Below are 15689 nucleotides of genomic sequence, written 5' to 3'. Positions count from 1 at the left end.
CAGGGGGACAGATTTCACCCTTCTGCCATAAACTGCTAGAAAACTGGACAAAATACATGATACAATGGTTTTTGGACCATCATACAAGACACAGCACTGTAATACCTGGGAGAGGGAAAGCAAACATGATGAGTTCCATGATTGCACCAGTTTACCACATAGAAGCAGTTTCCAGAATGCAGCAAACTCCCCAAAAGCCCAGCAGTTTAGCTTAGTTGAGGGAAAGAGCTGCACAAAAGACAGCTTCGAAAATCTGCAGAAGGATGCATATGAGTCTCGGCTAAGAGCTGATACAAGCATATGTGAGGCCAAAACTACCCAAGTTGGAAAAACCTTGAAAACAGTATGCTAACTAGAATAAGGCAGACACAAAAGAACAACCATTGTATGATTCCACTTATATGAAATATCTAGAATAAGCAAATTCATAAAGATGGAAAGTAAATTCAAGTTTACTAGGGATAGGCGAGGGGAGAATAAGGAGTCACTAGTAAAGTTTACAGAGTTTCTCTTTGGGGTGATAAAAATGTTTTGGAAATAGTGGTGATGGTTGTAACAAATTGTGAATGTAATTAATGCCACTTAATTATACACTTAAAAATGGTTAAAATGGGGCCAGGCACGGTGTGGCTCACGCCTGTAATCCCAACACTTTGGAAGGCTGAAGTGGGCGGATCACGTGGTCAGGAGATCGAGACCATCCTGGCTAACACAGTGAAACCCTGTCTCTACTAAAAATACAAAAAAATTAGCCGGGCGTGGTGGCAGGCACCTGTAGTCCCAGCTACTCAGCAGGCTGAGGCAGGAGAATGGTGTGAACCCGGGAGGCAGAGCTTGCAGTGGGCCGAGATTGCACCACTGCATTCCAGCCTGGGCGACAGAGCGAGACCCAGTCTCAAAACAAAAAAAAGATTAAAATGTCAATTTTATATATATATTTTACCACAATAAAAAAATAATTTTAAAAAAACTATCCAAGGCTCGTGTTGGGGGTGGGAGAGGAAGGAGAACGGCCTTGCAAGAAAAAGACAGAACAACTCCCAGATCTCATACAGGATTGGGGAACAATTCCTATTCCTGCCAGACAGAGAGGAAAGATATCTTAATACATAGGGCAGCAAGTAGAATTTTCAGAAGAGTTTCATCTTGACAACAGAGATAAATTATCCCTAGACTAAAGACTGCTCCAGACCTGCCCTACTTAAGCTTAAAAGCAAGTCTCAAAACGCTTCATCTGATTTCAAGCAACTGCATGCCAGAACAAAGCCAACACTACTTAAAGAAGTTACCTCAATCCATAATGTCTTGCAACCAGTTAAAAGTTAATGGGCATATAAAATCTGTGAAAATATGCCCAGAAATGATACAACTAGCAGACAAGAATCATATAAATATGTTCTGCATGTCTAACAGGGTAGAGAAATACGTAAACATGATGAAGAGAAAAATGAAAGATTTTTTATTTATTTTACTATATATTTGTTTTAGAAATAGAGTCTCACTGTGTTCCCAGGCTGGTCTCGAACTCCTGGCCTCAAGCAATCCTCCAACCTCAGCCTCTGAAGTCACTGTGATTACAGGCATGAGTCACTATGCCTGGTGCCTGAAAGATGTATTTTAAATGACCCAAATGGAACCTCTACAGATGAAAAATATAATACCTAAAATGAAAAATGCAATAGAATTAACAGCAGATCAGATACTGCCAAAGAAAAAAATCAGTAAAGGCATAGCAATAGGAACTATCCAAAATAAAAGATTAAAAAAATGCTCAAGGAAAAAATGAACAGAGCCTCAATGACCTGTGGGAGAGTATTAAGCATTCTTAATACTTTTTTTCTGCTTTCCAAAAGCAGAAAAAAGGTGAAATATTTCTAAACATGACAAAAACTACAAACCTACAGATCCAAGAAGTTCAACAAACACCAAAGTTCATTCAAAACAAAACAGGTAAAAGGGAAAAATTGGTAAGCTGGACTTCATCAAAGTTTAAAACTTTTTCTCTGCAAAAGATCCTGTTAATTATTAAAAAGACAACTTACAGGCTGAGAAAAATGATTGCAAATCACATATCTGACAAAGAATTTGTATCTAAAACATACAAAGAATGTCTAAAACTCAACCTTAAAAAATTCATTTAGAAGATGGGCAAAATACATGAATAGACTTTTCACAGAAGAAGATACACAATGGCAAATAAGCCCATGAAAAGATGACCAACATCATTAGGCTTTGGGGAAATATGAATTAACATCACAATGAAGTATCATCAATCAGAAAGGCTAAAATAAAAAATAGCGGCAATACCAAATGCTGGTGATGATATGGAGAAAACAGATCACTCCTACACTGTTGGTGGGCATGTACAATAGTACAGCCACTCTGGAAAATAGCTTGGCAGTTTATTTTAAAACTATAATTGACTTATTACATGACCCAATCATTGTACTCTTGGGCATCTATACCAAAGAAATCATAACTTATGTTCACACAAAAAACCAAACACCGCATGTTCTCACTCATAGGTGGGAATTGAACAATGAGAACTCATGGACACAGGAAGGGGAACATCACACTCCGGGGACTGTTGTGGGGTCGGGGGAGGGGAGAGGGACAGCATTAGGAGATATACCTAATGCTAAATGACAAGTTAATGGGTGCAGCAAACCAACATGGCACATGGATACATATATAACAAACCTGCATATTGTGCACATGTACCCTAAAACCTAAAGTATAATAATAAAATAAAAAATAAAAAAATAAAAAAAAGAAACTTGTACACAAACGTTCACAGCAGCTTTATTAGTAACAGTCAAAAACTGGAAACTATTCAAATGTCCTTCGACAGGTGACTGGTTAAACAAACTGTAGCATAACCATACTAAGGACTATTACTTAGCAATTAAAAGGAAAATGCAACAGACTTTGATGAACCTCAAGGGAATTATGCTGAGTGAAAAAAGCCAATCTCAAAAGGTTACATATTGTATGATTCCATTTATATAACATTCTTGAAATAACAAAATTATAGAAATGAATCTGTTTCCAGGGGTTACACATAGGAGAGGGGTAGGTATGAGTATAAAGGAAGAAGTAGACAGGGGAGACTCATGGTGATGGTGCAGTTCTGTATCTTGATTACAGTGATGGTTACACAAAGTTTGTGGTTACACAAGACCTGCTTTGAAGTTGCCCATGGACCCCAATGCCACATGCTGGAGTGTTGCCAGTCCCTCAGTGGCCCCTCTCCCTCCCTCTCCACCCCCACTCACCCCAGAGGAAGTGGACACTTAGAGATAGAGCTAATATGAGCCTCAGGCATAAAATCGCATAGAACTATATACACACATACACAAATGAGTAAATATACAACTGTAGAGGTCTGAATAAGCTTTGTGGACTGTGTCAACCTTGATTCCTAGTATGATACTATACTACAGTTATCCAAGATGTTAATATTGAGAGAGGGTGGTTGAAGCATGCTCAGAGCCTCCCTGTGTATTTATTTGAAACATTTTGTAAATCTGCAATTATTTCAAATTAAAAGTTAAAAGAAAGAAAAAAGATAATCAGAATAGCCGTAAATACTTTTTCTTTTTAAATAACTATGAATAGTAAAGAAATTAAATTCTTAGTTAAAACTCTTCAATCAAGAAAACTCTAGACCCATATAGCCTTGCTAGTGAATTCTATCAAACATTTAAAGAAGAATATTTAAAGAAGAAATAATACCAATTCTATACAAATTCATCCAGAGAATAAAAAAAAGGAACAATTCCCAACACATTATCATGTTACCAAAAGCCAGACAAAGACACTGCAAGTACATATAACTACATACCAATATCCTTCATGAACCTAGAATGCAAAAATTCTTAAGAAAATGTTAGCAAACTAAATCCTCTAATATATAAAAGGATAATGAGGCTAGGCGTTGTGGCTCATGCCTGTAATCCCAACACTTTGGTGGGCCAGGCCAGGAGAATTGCCTGAAGCCAGGAGTTCAAGACCTGCCCGCGCAACATAATGAGGCCCCCATCTCTACAAAAAAAAAAAAAAAGGCAGCCAAGTGTGGTGGCATGCACCTGTAGTCCCAGCTACTAAGGAGGCTGAGGCAGGAGGATCGCTTGAGCCCAGGAGTTTGAAGCTACAGTGAACTATAATTGTGCCACTACACTCCAGTCTGGCAAGGGGGCAAGACCCTGTCTCAAAAAAAGGGGGGAAGGGAAAGGATAACGAAATTGCTTTAATTTTTTGTGAAAATGGCAAGTGTTGGTGAGGATATGGAAAAACTGGAACCCTCACACATTGCCACTGGGAATTTAAAATGGTGTAGCTGCTGAGAATTTAAAATAGTGTAGCTGCTGTGAAAAACAGTTTGTTGGCTTCACAAAAAGCTAAACATAAAATTACCACATGACCAGCAATTCTGCTCCTAGGTATACATGCAAAGGAATTGAAAGCAGGGCCTCAAACAGGTACCTGTACAGCAACAGTCACTCACTGCAGCATTATTTACAATAGCCAATAGATAGAAACAACCCAAGTGTCCATCAACAGATGAACAGATAAACTGTGGTATATGGACACAACGGACTATTATCCAGCCACAAAAAGGAACAAGCTCTGACACAACATGGATGAACCATGAAAACACTATGCTCAATGAAATAAGTTAGACACAAAATGACAAATATTGTATAATTCTATTTATATGAAATAGCTAAAATAGGCAAATTTGTGGAGACAGAAAGTAGATTAGAGGTTATCAGGGGCTGGAAGAAGAGAGAAGAATGGGGAGTTATTGCTTAACGCTATAGAGTTTCTGTTTGGGGTGTTGAAAAATTTTGGAAGCAGTGGATAACCAGCTAATGTCACTGAATTGTATACTTAAAATGGTTGCAATGGCAAATTTTATTTCATATATATGTATATATCACCACAATAAAAAAGAGGATAACATATCATGACCAAGTAGGGTTCATCCTAAAAATGTATGATTGGGTTAACGTTTGAAAATAAATCTAACTTACCATAGTAACAGACTAAAAAAGAAAAACTATATGATCATCTCAACAGATGCAGGCTGAGAAGAGCGGGAAAGACTAAATCATGCAGTACTTTACAAGTCTTAACAAGCTTATACTGTATTCTAAAGACTACAGATTCCCCACCAAGGGATATTAAGAGGGAGATATTAAGAAGACTAACTCAATCTAGTTAGCGAATCAATAACCGACATTTGTAAATGGTAGAGAAAATGTTTACAGGATGCTGTGCCAGAGGGCAGCAAACAGAAACCGGCCATCTGAGATGGGGAAAATGAAGAGAGACTTCTAAAAAGAGGACTGAATGGGGAGCTGAAAACAAACAGCAGAACTTTCCTAATCCTCATAACTCTCTCACCACCGCCACTGCACCAGTGTCTGGGAAATGCGTTATTAGTGATCACACTTTGCATGGACAAGAAAGAACAGTTCAGGTTCCAAGGTGACCTCCCTCATTCAAAACAAGAATTACAACCAACAATCAAGTCAGTGTGTTCTTAGGCCTTTAAGACTTCGTTTCCTTTTGGCACTTTCCAAATTATTTGATGTTCATGAAACCATCTAATGTAATAAGAAATAAATAAACCTGCAATCTATTTTCAGATTGTAGATAAAATTTTTATAATGCATTACTATCTATCTGGCTATAAATATATGCCACAAATTTCATCACTTCAACTGCTTAATGTGTGAATATAACAGATATTAACTTTCTCATACTGAATAATAATAGCTAACATTTATTAAATACCTTTTTTGTGCCAGGAACTGGCTTATGTACTTAGGGAATACTTTCTCACTTAATTCTTATAACAACTCCATAAGATAGGCTCTACTACTATTCCCATTTTACAGATCATGAAACAAGACACAGAGAGGTTCGGTAATTTGCACAAGGCCACACAGCTAATAAATGACAGAGACAGGCTTCAAAACCGAAAATCTGCTAACATGCCAAACTCCTAACAACAATGCTATAAAATAAAGCAAGTGACAGATGTTCCAGAGTTTTATCAATTCACAAAAGACTACTGGATGACTTTAAACAACCTTGAATAAGACATGAAAGATTGCTCTACTTCCCTGGGATTTAATGTTCCATACAATAAATAAATTATATGCTATAAGTGATCCTCCTGTCTTAGCCTCCCAACATGCTGGGATTACAGGCATGAGTCACCATGTCCTGCCAGGAAGATTCGTTTAGAAGAAAATTTGGGAGGACAGGAGCCCTGAAATGTGTCTAGTAAGTAGTTAGCAGAGGGTACTATGGTATCTAATATGACACAACTATCAAAATATGGCAGTATCACTCTTTTATATTCAATTACGTCTCAAACGCAATACAAATAAGCTAAAAAGCTATATTTCTGGATAAAAGATTTTTAAATCTTCAATAATCAAAGTGACTTTAGACTGTACTCCAGAGTTCATTAACTATAGATTCTAAGAAACAAAAAATAGCAGAAGGAAAAATCAAAGATATTTCAAGAATTCATTAATAAATCAGAATATTAGGAGAACAAATCAAACTAAGTCAACTCAAATTTCAAAAGCCTAGATGACTTTTCATACACTTGCCTTATTATTTACTATTTATGCTACATGCTATAAGCAGAATAATCTTAGATATGTTTCTTGATTCTGCCATGTCACCTTCCTTGAGCTTGTTTATCTGGGCATATAACTATATTATTTTTCTTTACTATTCATATTCCTTTTAAAATCTCTAGAACCACTCCTGGACATAGTAATCACCCACTCAGTAACAGGAAAAATGCAAAATAGTGTGTAATATTAACATTTATTTTCATATTCACCTTATATTCTACCAATGCAGAAGCTATGAAGGTGTAAGTATACATGCCATTTACACTCTATTCTATCTTACTGCTCTGCAGTTCTTTATACACAAGCTTACTCTGGCTCTCTTCAATTTATATATAAATATTAAAAACCTCCTTTTGCTCATTTTCTGGATATACTCAATGGTAACAGAGCCATTATAAGCATTTTTATACGGTAACTTCCCTGAGCAAGAATCATACCATAACCCTAATAAAGGTCAAATGCAACAGTGCCTCTCCAGGGAAGTTCTTCCATGCAGCAATGAGTCATTTTTTCTTTAGGACTGAAAGTTTCACTCTGTTAAGTAAATGTCTGCTCATAGGCAGATATCTCTCACTACAAGTCAGTCAACTATGCCATAATCTTCTCTTTTCTCATTTTGAAATCTACAAACCCATACATATATATGATTACAGTGCCTGATATGGAGCTCTGCTAATAGAAAAGCACTCACATATTTATGATTTATCACACACTTGTACTGGGAAGAAAAACCTTCTGTATTAGTGAATTTCACCATGCTCATGGTAATCTCCTAGTTTCTTGTTTAACATATGTAGTGAATTTACACATGTACAAAATAACATAAATTAAAAGTTACTTATTACAGCATCACTTGTAATAGCAAAATACTGGAAAACATTCAAATACCCTTCAATAGGGAACTATTTAAGTAAGCTGTGGTACATCCATACAGTGGAATACTATGCAGCAATTTAAAAAATGAAGAGGTTTTTTTTAACTGCAACAATATCTAAGATATTTTTAGGCAAAAAAAATCAAGGTGCAACATAGCAACTACAGTATACTACCACTTGTATAAAATAAGGCTAACAGTTTATATATAATATACTATATGTATACCACATATGTACATTTTTGTACATGTAATTCACACACACACACACACACACACACACACACAATCTCTGAAAGCATACTCAATTGTTACTTGGCTCCAGGGAAATGAAATGGGTATCAAGGCCACAGAAACAAAAGGAAGACTATTTTACTATATACTCTTCTTTTTTAAAATTATATACCAAGTCCAACTATTATCTATCTAAAAACTAATTAAACTTTAAAAGAATATATAGGGTAATAATTATATGCAGAGGCTTTACTGGATAAGAAAATCTGGGTTTAAGTCCCCATTCTTCCATTAACCAATGGTGTGTAACCTTAGGCAAGTTCCCCAAGCCCGTTTCCTCATCTGTAAAATGGAGGTAATGATAGTTACTGTGAGAATGAAAACCAATCAAGTATATAAAACAATTAGCACAGTACCTGGCAATTATTATTATTTAGTGTTATCTTTTAAATGGTACTGCAGACTTGGAAATCACCAAGTTATAGTCATCACCAATTCCTTTTTCTCCTTTTTCTTATTCTGAATGAAAAAATTTTGCTAGTTCTTTTAAAATGTGTGGCATTCAATCTCCCTTTCTGTCCATTTTATAGCCACTAGAGATTGGCCCAGACCCTGGAGAATCAGTTATAGTAGGGATTTTGTGAGCAATTAGGAACCATCATATATTTGGTATAGGTTTTTTATTAAATCTAAACCTTTCAGTGGAGCCCTTATTGCTACTATATATAGGCATATCTACAGAGTCTCTACTACACTAAATACCAAATGAAATGCCACCAATTTATACTTGTATCCCTATTTTAACATTTATAAGGTATTTTCAAATACTTTAGTTCAATTCCTAGAATAAGAATCTCAGAAATGGAAGATCCTTTAAAATACAATGTAATTTTTTCAACAATGATGAGGGAATCAGAGCATATATTTTTATCTCTCTTGTAGAGGAATATTTTTAATTTAAGAGCAACCTGTTAAATATGAATTTAAATTATATTAAATAATGAAATAAATGAAATGAAAGCCAAAAAAGAGAAGTGAGTTGCCAAAGACTCACATGCTTTAAAAGAGAAAAAAAAAGCTGCCTAGAATTCACATGTTCTCATTTTACTGCTCATTTCACTCACATTCTTACAAGGAAGTCATCAAGTATGCTATTTTAGGTTATATAGGCTCTTACCTATATAACCTAAAACCCCGTTTACATCTAATAATCTGATTTTTAAAATGGGCAAAAGATTTGAATAGACACTTCTCAAAAGAAGACATACAAATGGCAAACGGGTATATAAAAAGGTGTTCAACATCACTGATCATCAGAGAAATGTAAATCAAACTACAACGAGACATCATCTCACCCCAGTTTAAATGGCTTTTATCCAAAAGACAGGCAATAACAAATGCTAGAGGAGATGTGGAGAAAAGGGAACCTTCATACACTGTTGTTGGGATGTAAATTAGTATAACCATTATGAAGAACAGTTTGGAGGTTCCTCAAAAAACTGAAAATAGAGCTACCATATGATCCAGCAATCCCACTGCGGGGTATATACACAAAAGAAAGGAAATCAGTATATGGAAGAAATATTTGCAATCCCATGTTTGCTGCAGTACTATTCACAATAGCCAAGATTTGGGGGCAACCTAGGTGTCCATCAATAGATGAATGGATAAAGAAAATGTGGTACATATACACAATGGAGTACTATTCAGCCACAAAAAAGAATGAGATCCAGTCATTTGCAACAACACGAACGGAACTGGAGGTCATTATGTTAAATGAAATGAGCCAGGCACAGAAAGACAAACATCAAATGTTCTCACTATTCATGGGATCTAAAAATCAAAATAATTAAATTGATTTTTAGATGGTTTTAGAAAGGATGGTTACTAGAGGCTGGGAAGGAGAATGGAGGGAGTGAGGAAGGGGGAGGGAATGGTTAATGAGTACGAAGAAATAGAACGAATGAATAAGAACTAGTATTTGATAGCACAACAGGATGACTATAGTCAAAATAATTGTACATTTTTAAATAACTTAAAGAGTATAAATGGATTATTTGTAACACAAAGGATAAATGCTTAAGGGCACAGATACTCCATTTTCCATGATGCGATTACTATGCATTGCTTGCCTGTATCAAAGTATCTCATGTATCCTATAAATATATATATATACCATGTACCCACAGAAATTAAAAACTGTAAATTGTAAAAAAAGAAAACCTTGTTCACAGAACCTATCTTGGATCTGGTAGCCATAAGTCTCTCCCCTCTGAATTCCAGCTACTACCATAGCAAACAACTTAGCACTTCATCATGGGTTATCTGCCGTCTTCATGGTGTTATTGTCTCCCCAGCTGTAAGCAATCTGGAAGCAAGTTGGTCTGGTAAAAAAAAAAAAAAGACATTATAATCACCACCATCTACCCTATCTCCCCCTCAGCCTATTATCCCTGACATTTCCCTCCACTTGGAAGCTCAGACTTCTCAGCCAAGCAAAGGTATCTGCCTCTTCATTCATCCATCCCTCTAAATTCCTCCTGGGATGCCTTTTCCTTCCTCCCCATCAACTCACATTCCTCACCTTGAGCCAAACCTTAACCCAATCCCCCTCACACAGAAAGCCTTAACTCAGCCCATTTTCTTAGAAAGCTTTCTGCAACCGATATACACAGTGTTGTACAATTTTCCTGTTCACATCTCATAATATTTCTGTACATATGCTTGGAAATGTATATTTCTGCATATGAGATAACTGATCAGCCTGGGCAACATAGTGAGACCCTCATATATACAAAAAAAAGTAGCCAGGCATGGTGGTGCACGCCTGTGGTCCTAGCTACTCAGGAGGCTGAAGCAGGAGGATCACTTGAGTCTGGAAGGTGGAGGCTACAGTAAGCCATGATCCCACCACTGCACTCCAGCCTGAGTGAGACAGTCACCAGGGAATTCTTCCAGCATGATGACTTTCGGTTTCACAATACCAAATCAAAGAACCTGCACTGAGCTAAGACTCATCCCAGAAAAGACTTAGGAAAAGACACCAAACACTTAGAGGGAGTCTTCTAAGTGTTTGGAAGAAAGTCTGTCCTGAAAGAGAACTCTCTGTCCATGAAGCATGAGTCCATTTCAAAGAGAAGATATGTAGCTTCCCCTATGTGATTAATTTATTGGCATGAAAACTTGCACTAGTTTAAAGGCATGTCATCCACAATGAGCAAAAGCTAAATGCACTAAATCTTCTTTCATGGAACCTGTATTTTTTTTAACTCTTAGCGGTTTGCACTTAATGCTTTATTTTAAAATCAGATTTAATCATTTCATATAACCAGTACTTCTTCAGGAAGATGGATTTCATTTTACCTCTACATCTATTACCCCAGGTCAGAACTGCAATGAATTGTAATGCCATTTGAAACCACTAATACAGCACTCAACAATCCAATTAGTAAGTGAGTCTGAAAACACAATTTTCCAAAATGACTATAGTGCTCCCACTTCCTATTCTTAAATACCTAAGACACTAATTGAATGTCCATACTATTTTATTTATAGGTCTTTCTCAAATACTCTCACAATAAAACCACCAATTTTAATTCCTACTTCCGTAAAAGCTCTTTGTTGGCTCTATTCTGAAGACTTAACAGAGCTATATTTTTAAAAAAATCAATTTGATAAACAAAAAAACATTTTCTTATGATACTCAGAGATCTCTACAGCATATAGCTTGATATTTTTTAACAACAGGAACTAAGGACAAAATTAAAAAGTGTAATTCTCAAATTATACAAAACAAATAGGTGTTGTATTAGTCTGTCTTCATACGGCTATAAAGAACTGCCCACGACTGGGTAATTTATAAAGGAAAGGGGTTTAATTGACTCACAGTTAAGCATAGCTTGGGAGGCCTCAGGAAACTTACAATCATGGCAGAAGGCAAAGGGGAAGCAGGCACTTTCTTCACAAGACGGCAGGAAGACAGGAAGAGCCACTTATAAAACCATCAGATCTCATGAGAATTCACTCAGTATCACCAGAACAGCATCAGGGAAACTGTCAACATGATTCAATTGCCTCCACCTGGTCTCTCCCTTGACACGTGGGGATTGTGGGGATTATGGGAATTACAATTCAAGATGAGATTTGGGTGGGGACACAAAGCCTAATCATATCAAGTATGTATGTATATAAGTATATATGTACACGGTATATATCCTCTTAATCATCTTTTTAAATTTTCACCCATATCACAGCCTTCTGGGCTATGGTATGTTCAGAAACATAAAACCAATGATATAAGTCACCAAAGCAAACCCTACAGTGGAGAATTGGCCACAACATAGCAACAGTAGTGCAGAAGCAACCACAGAATCTAGAAATTACAAAGAATATCTGAGAACATCTGGCACAGCATGAAATTTCTTTCATAGAAGATCTGATGGATACTGACATAGACATTGTTTAAAGTTTTCCAATGACAGGGAACCCATTCCTTAATTTCCTCAAGAAGCTTATTTCATCGGACACCACCAGAATGTTTTTCCTCATAATAAGCCAAAATTATCTCCTTATAAAACTTCTTACAGGTCATACATAATTATGTCATTCTTACAAATATGCCTAGTCCTTCTTTAACAGGTTTCTGCCTTTCAGATATGAAGAAAATGATCATGTGTCCCCTTGGTCATACCTCCTAGAGGTTGTCTTTTCTACAACCCCAACACCCTTACCTGTCCTTCATATCATTTAAAGGTCTTCACTATCCCAGTCCCTTCACCTTCTGGGTGAAATCCAATTTGCCAATATTTCTACTAAAAAAAATGGCATCTAGTACGAAAAGTAAAATTCCACAAATTATTGATAACATTACCCATGAGAAAGCAGATATGTAGGAAAGGATCAAACTCAAGAACCCTCTGCTTCATAGGGAGCAAGTCTTGACACGTACTACGGAAATGACTAGATGAACAGAAAATATAAATCAATGCTATTCAAAGACAATGATAAGAAAGATGCGGGGAGGGTGGTAAAAAATAGTGTCATCAAGTTACTCATTCTGAAAGAAGTTAACCCCCCTATATGCTAGTCCACAGCCTGAATTATCCGAAATAATGATAATGTGGGTGTAATATGACCAAAACTTTCTAAATTTACAATAAGCATAGTTATATAGAGAATAATCATATCCTCTGAAATAAGTTACTTTTAATCTCATCTAAAGAATCAAATAAAATTTAAAAACACTAGATGTAATTAAGACTTTTTAGTTTCTCTGGAGATTATAGCAATCAGACATTTTAAGTATTCTAGGAATGAAACATTTGAGACAATTAAGGAAATCCTATTGAAAAAAATTAGTCTGTAAAACAGAGATAATATGGGACTAAGGAATGGCTTATTAATAACATTCAATTCTGAGTATAATGAATACAGCTATTACAATTTCAATTCACTGGTGGCTGAGCTCAAAAAGCTAAAATGCTGCCACTCAATCTGCCTCAAGGATCCAGATCTAATCAGTACAGTCACTGCCTGTTACATTTATTGAATCACAGAATGATTTTAGGCTGAAAGGAATTTAGATGAGAAAAAAAAAAAAAAGAAAACAAAGCTAGTAAGTGGTAGAGCCAGAACCTAAGACCAAAATCTGGGACTTTGCTGTACTTGGAACAACTCTTCAAATACTTGCAAATAGCTATCATACCCTCCCTTCCCACCTCTAACCAATCTTCTTTCAAGGCCAGGTCCTTCAATGATTCATAATGTAGGGAGGATTCCAGAACAAAGTTCTACGTAAGTGACCTCTGGAACTTCATACATATTCCTTCATGTCTGACGTGCCAGCTTGGGCTGCGTCTTGAGAGAATGAATACTGTAACTGGATACATTAAGGATGGCTGCTCAACAAGACTAGAACTCCTGAGCTGCTGGGCCACTCCTCAACTCTCAGTTATTAATACTACAAATAAGGCAGGGCAAGAGAGGCCTGAAAGACACAGCGTCGGAGCAAGGCCAATCAGTGAGAGACTATGGGCGATGATCAGAGCAACACTATGATAATGCCAACGTCAGCAGCACCAGAGGATAAACCTCTGGTTTAGGCACCTTCCCTCTTATACCTGGCCCTTCTCCAGCAGCTCTCTCTCTACTAGGTCTCAGCCATCCAATAGGAAAGGTCTCTCCTGTTACCAAGTGCCAGGGCAAACAGTTTAGACCTTTCAGACAAAGCATACAGCCACAGAGGGAGCTCTCCATGAAGTGAAAGGTCATAGCCCTAAGGTAAACAGGCAGTTAATCCAGGCAGGATGCTATATGAAGACAATGAGGAAGGCAAAAGCCCAAAATAGCAGATTCTTAGAGAAAATGCTACAGACAAAAGACAAAGAAAATGATTTTTTTTTTTTTGAGATGGAGTATCACTGTCGCCCAGGCTGGAGTGCAGTGGTACGATCTCAGCTGACTGTAACCCCCACCTCCCGGGTTCAAGCGATTCTCCTGCCTCAGCCTCCCAAGGAGCAGGGATTACAGGCATGCACCACCAGGCTCTGCCAATTTTTGTATTTTTAGTAGGGACGAGGTTTCACCATGTTCGCCAGGCTGGTCTCAAACTCCTGACCTCAGGTGATCCACCCGCCTTGGCCTCCCAAAATGCTGGGATTACAGGCATGAGCCACTGCGCCCAGTCTTTTTTTTTTCTTTTTGAGGCAGAGTCTCACTCTGTCACCCAGGCTGGAGTGCAGTGGTGCAATCTTGGTTCACTGCAACCTCTGCCTCCCAGGTTCAAGCAATTCTCCTGCCTCAGCCTCCCGAGTAGCTGGGACTACAGGCGCCCACTACCACACCTGGTTAATTTTTGTATTTTTAGAAGAGATGCAGTTTCCCAATGTTGGCCAGGCTGGTCTCGAACTCCTGACTTAAGGTGATCTGCCCGCCTCAGCCTCCCAAAGTGCTGGGATTACAGGCATGAGGCACCGCGCCCAGCCAAAAATGATTTTTTTAAGCTAGCCTTAGAAGAAGAGCAAGTCCAAGACAGATGTTAATTAACTACAAATTGTGTTTCTGTCTTATCCAACAAAATGGACCTCAAGCAGGGCTCGGTGGCTCACGCCTGTAATCCAAGCACTTTAGGAGGCTGAGGCAGGCAGATTGCTTGAGCCCAGGAGTTCAAGACCAGCCTCAGCAACATGGCAAAAGCCCTGTCTCTATAAAAAATACAAAAATTAAAAATTAGCACCAGGTGCGGTGGCTCACACCTGTAATCCCAGCATTTTGGGAGGCCAAGGCGGGCAGATCACTCGAAGAGTTCAAGACCAGCCTGACCAACATGGTAAAACCTCGTCTCTACTAAAAATACAAAATTAGCCAGGTGTGATGGCACACACCTATTATCCCAGCTACTTGGGAGGCTGAGACAGGAGAATCGCTTGAACCCGGGAGGTAGAGTTTGCAGTGAGCCAAGACTGTGCCATTGCACTCCAGCCTGGACAACAAGAGCAAAACTCCACCTGAAAAAACAAAAAATTTAGCCAGGCGTGGCAGTGCATGCCTGTGCTCCCAGCTACTCAGGAGGCTGAGATGGGAGGATGGCTTGAGCCCAGGTGGCAAAGGCTACAGTGAGCCAAGATCGTGCCACTCCACTCTAGCCTGGGCAACAAAGCCAGACCCCATCTCGGAAAAGAAAAAAAAAAAAAAACCTGACTTCGAATCCCAACCTGGCATAACAGGCTCTTTGTAAAATGGCATGCTAGCCTATCCAGTCATCGTCTGCCATTATTCTTCTAGATCTCACCTTCCTCTAAGACTTACATGCTTTTCCACCTCTAAGCCTTTGAGTCTGCTGCTCCTTCTGCCTCAGCTTCCTCTTCCCTTTTGCTCATCCCTCCCTGACTTCCCCCAAGCAGGCACAGAAGTGCTCTCCT

General features: G+C 37.9%; 1 protein-coding gene across 15 annotated transcripts in view; it reads right to left on the bottom strand.

The window, feature by feature from the left end:
- The window catches only part of STK33 (serine/threonine kinase 33), a 239263-nt gene that overhangs the window by 194538 nt on the left and 29036 nt on the right, over positions 1-15689 (bottom strand). For 7 of the 15 annotated variants that reach the window (XM_058446623.1, XM_058446624.1, XM_032166672.2 and 4 more), the window contains one exon: positions 9994-10154. Coding sequence is in view for 4 of the 15 variants with exons in the window: in XM_058446629.1 (XP_058302612.1) it covers positions 10008-10063 (56 nt within the window). In the remaining 11 variants the exon portion in view is untranslated. The remainder of the gene's footprint in view (positions 1-9993; positions 10155-15689) is intronic. The other 8 variants (XM_058446629.1, XM_058446620.1, XM_058446628.1 and 5 more) reach the window with 2 other exon arrangements.

This window comes from Hylobates moloch, unplaced genomic scaffold (assembly GCF_009828535.3).
Source record: "Hylobates moloch isolate HMO894 unplaced genomic scaffold, HMol_V3 SCAFFOLD_11, whole genome shotgun sequence".
In the NCBI taxonomy this organism is placed as follows: Eukaryota; Metazoa; Chordata; class Mammalia; order Primates; family Hylobatidae; genus Hylobates; species Hylobates moloch.
Note: the sequence above shows the minus strand (reverse complement) of the source record. Positions and strands in the feature narration are given on the sequence as shown.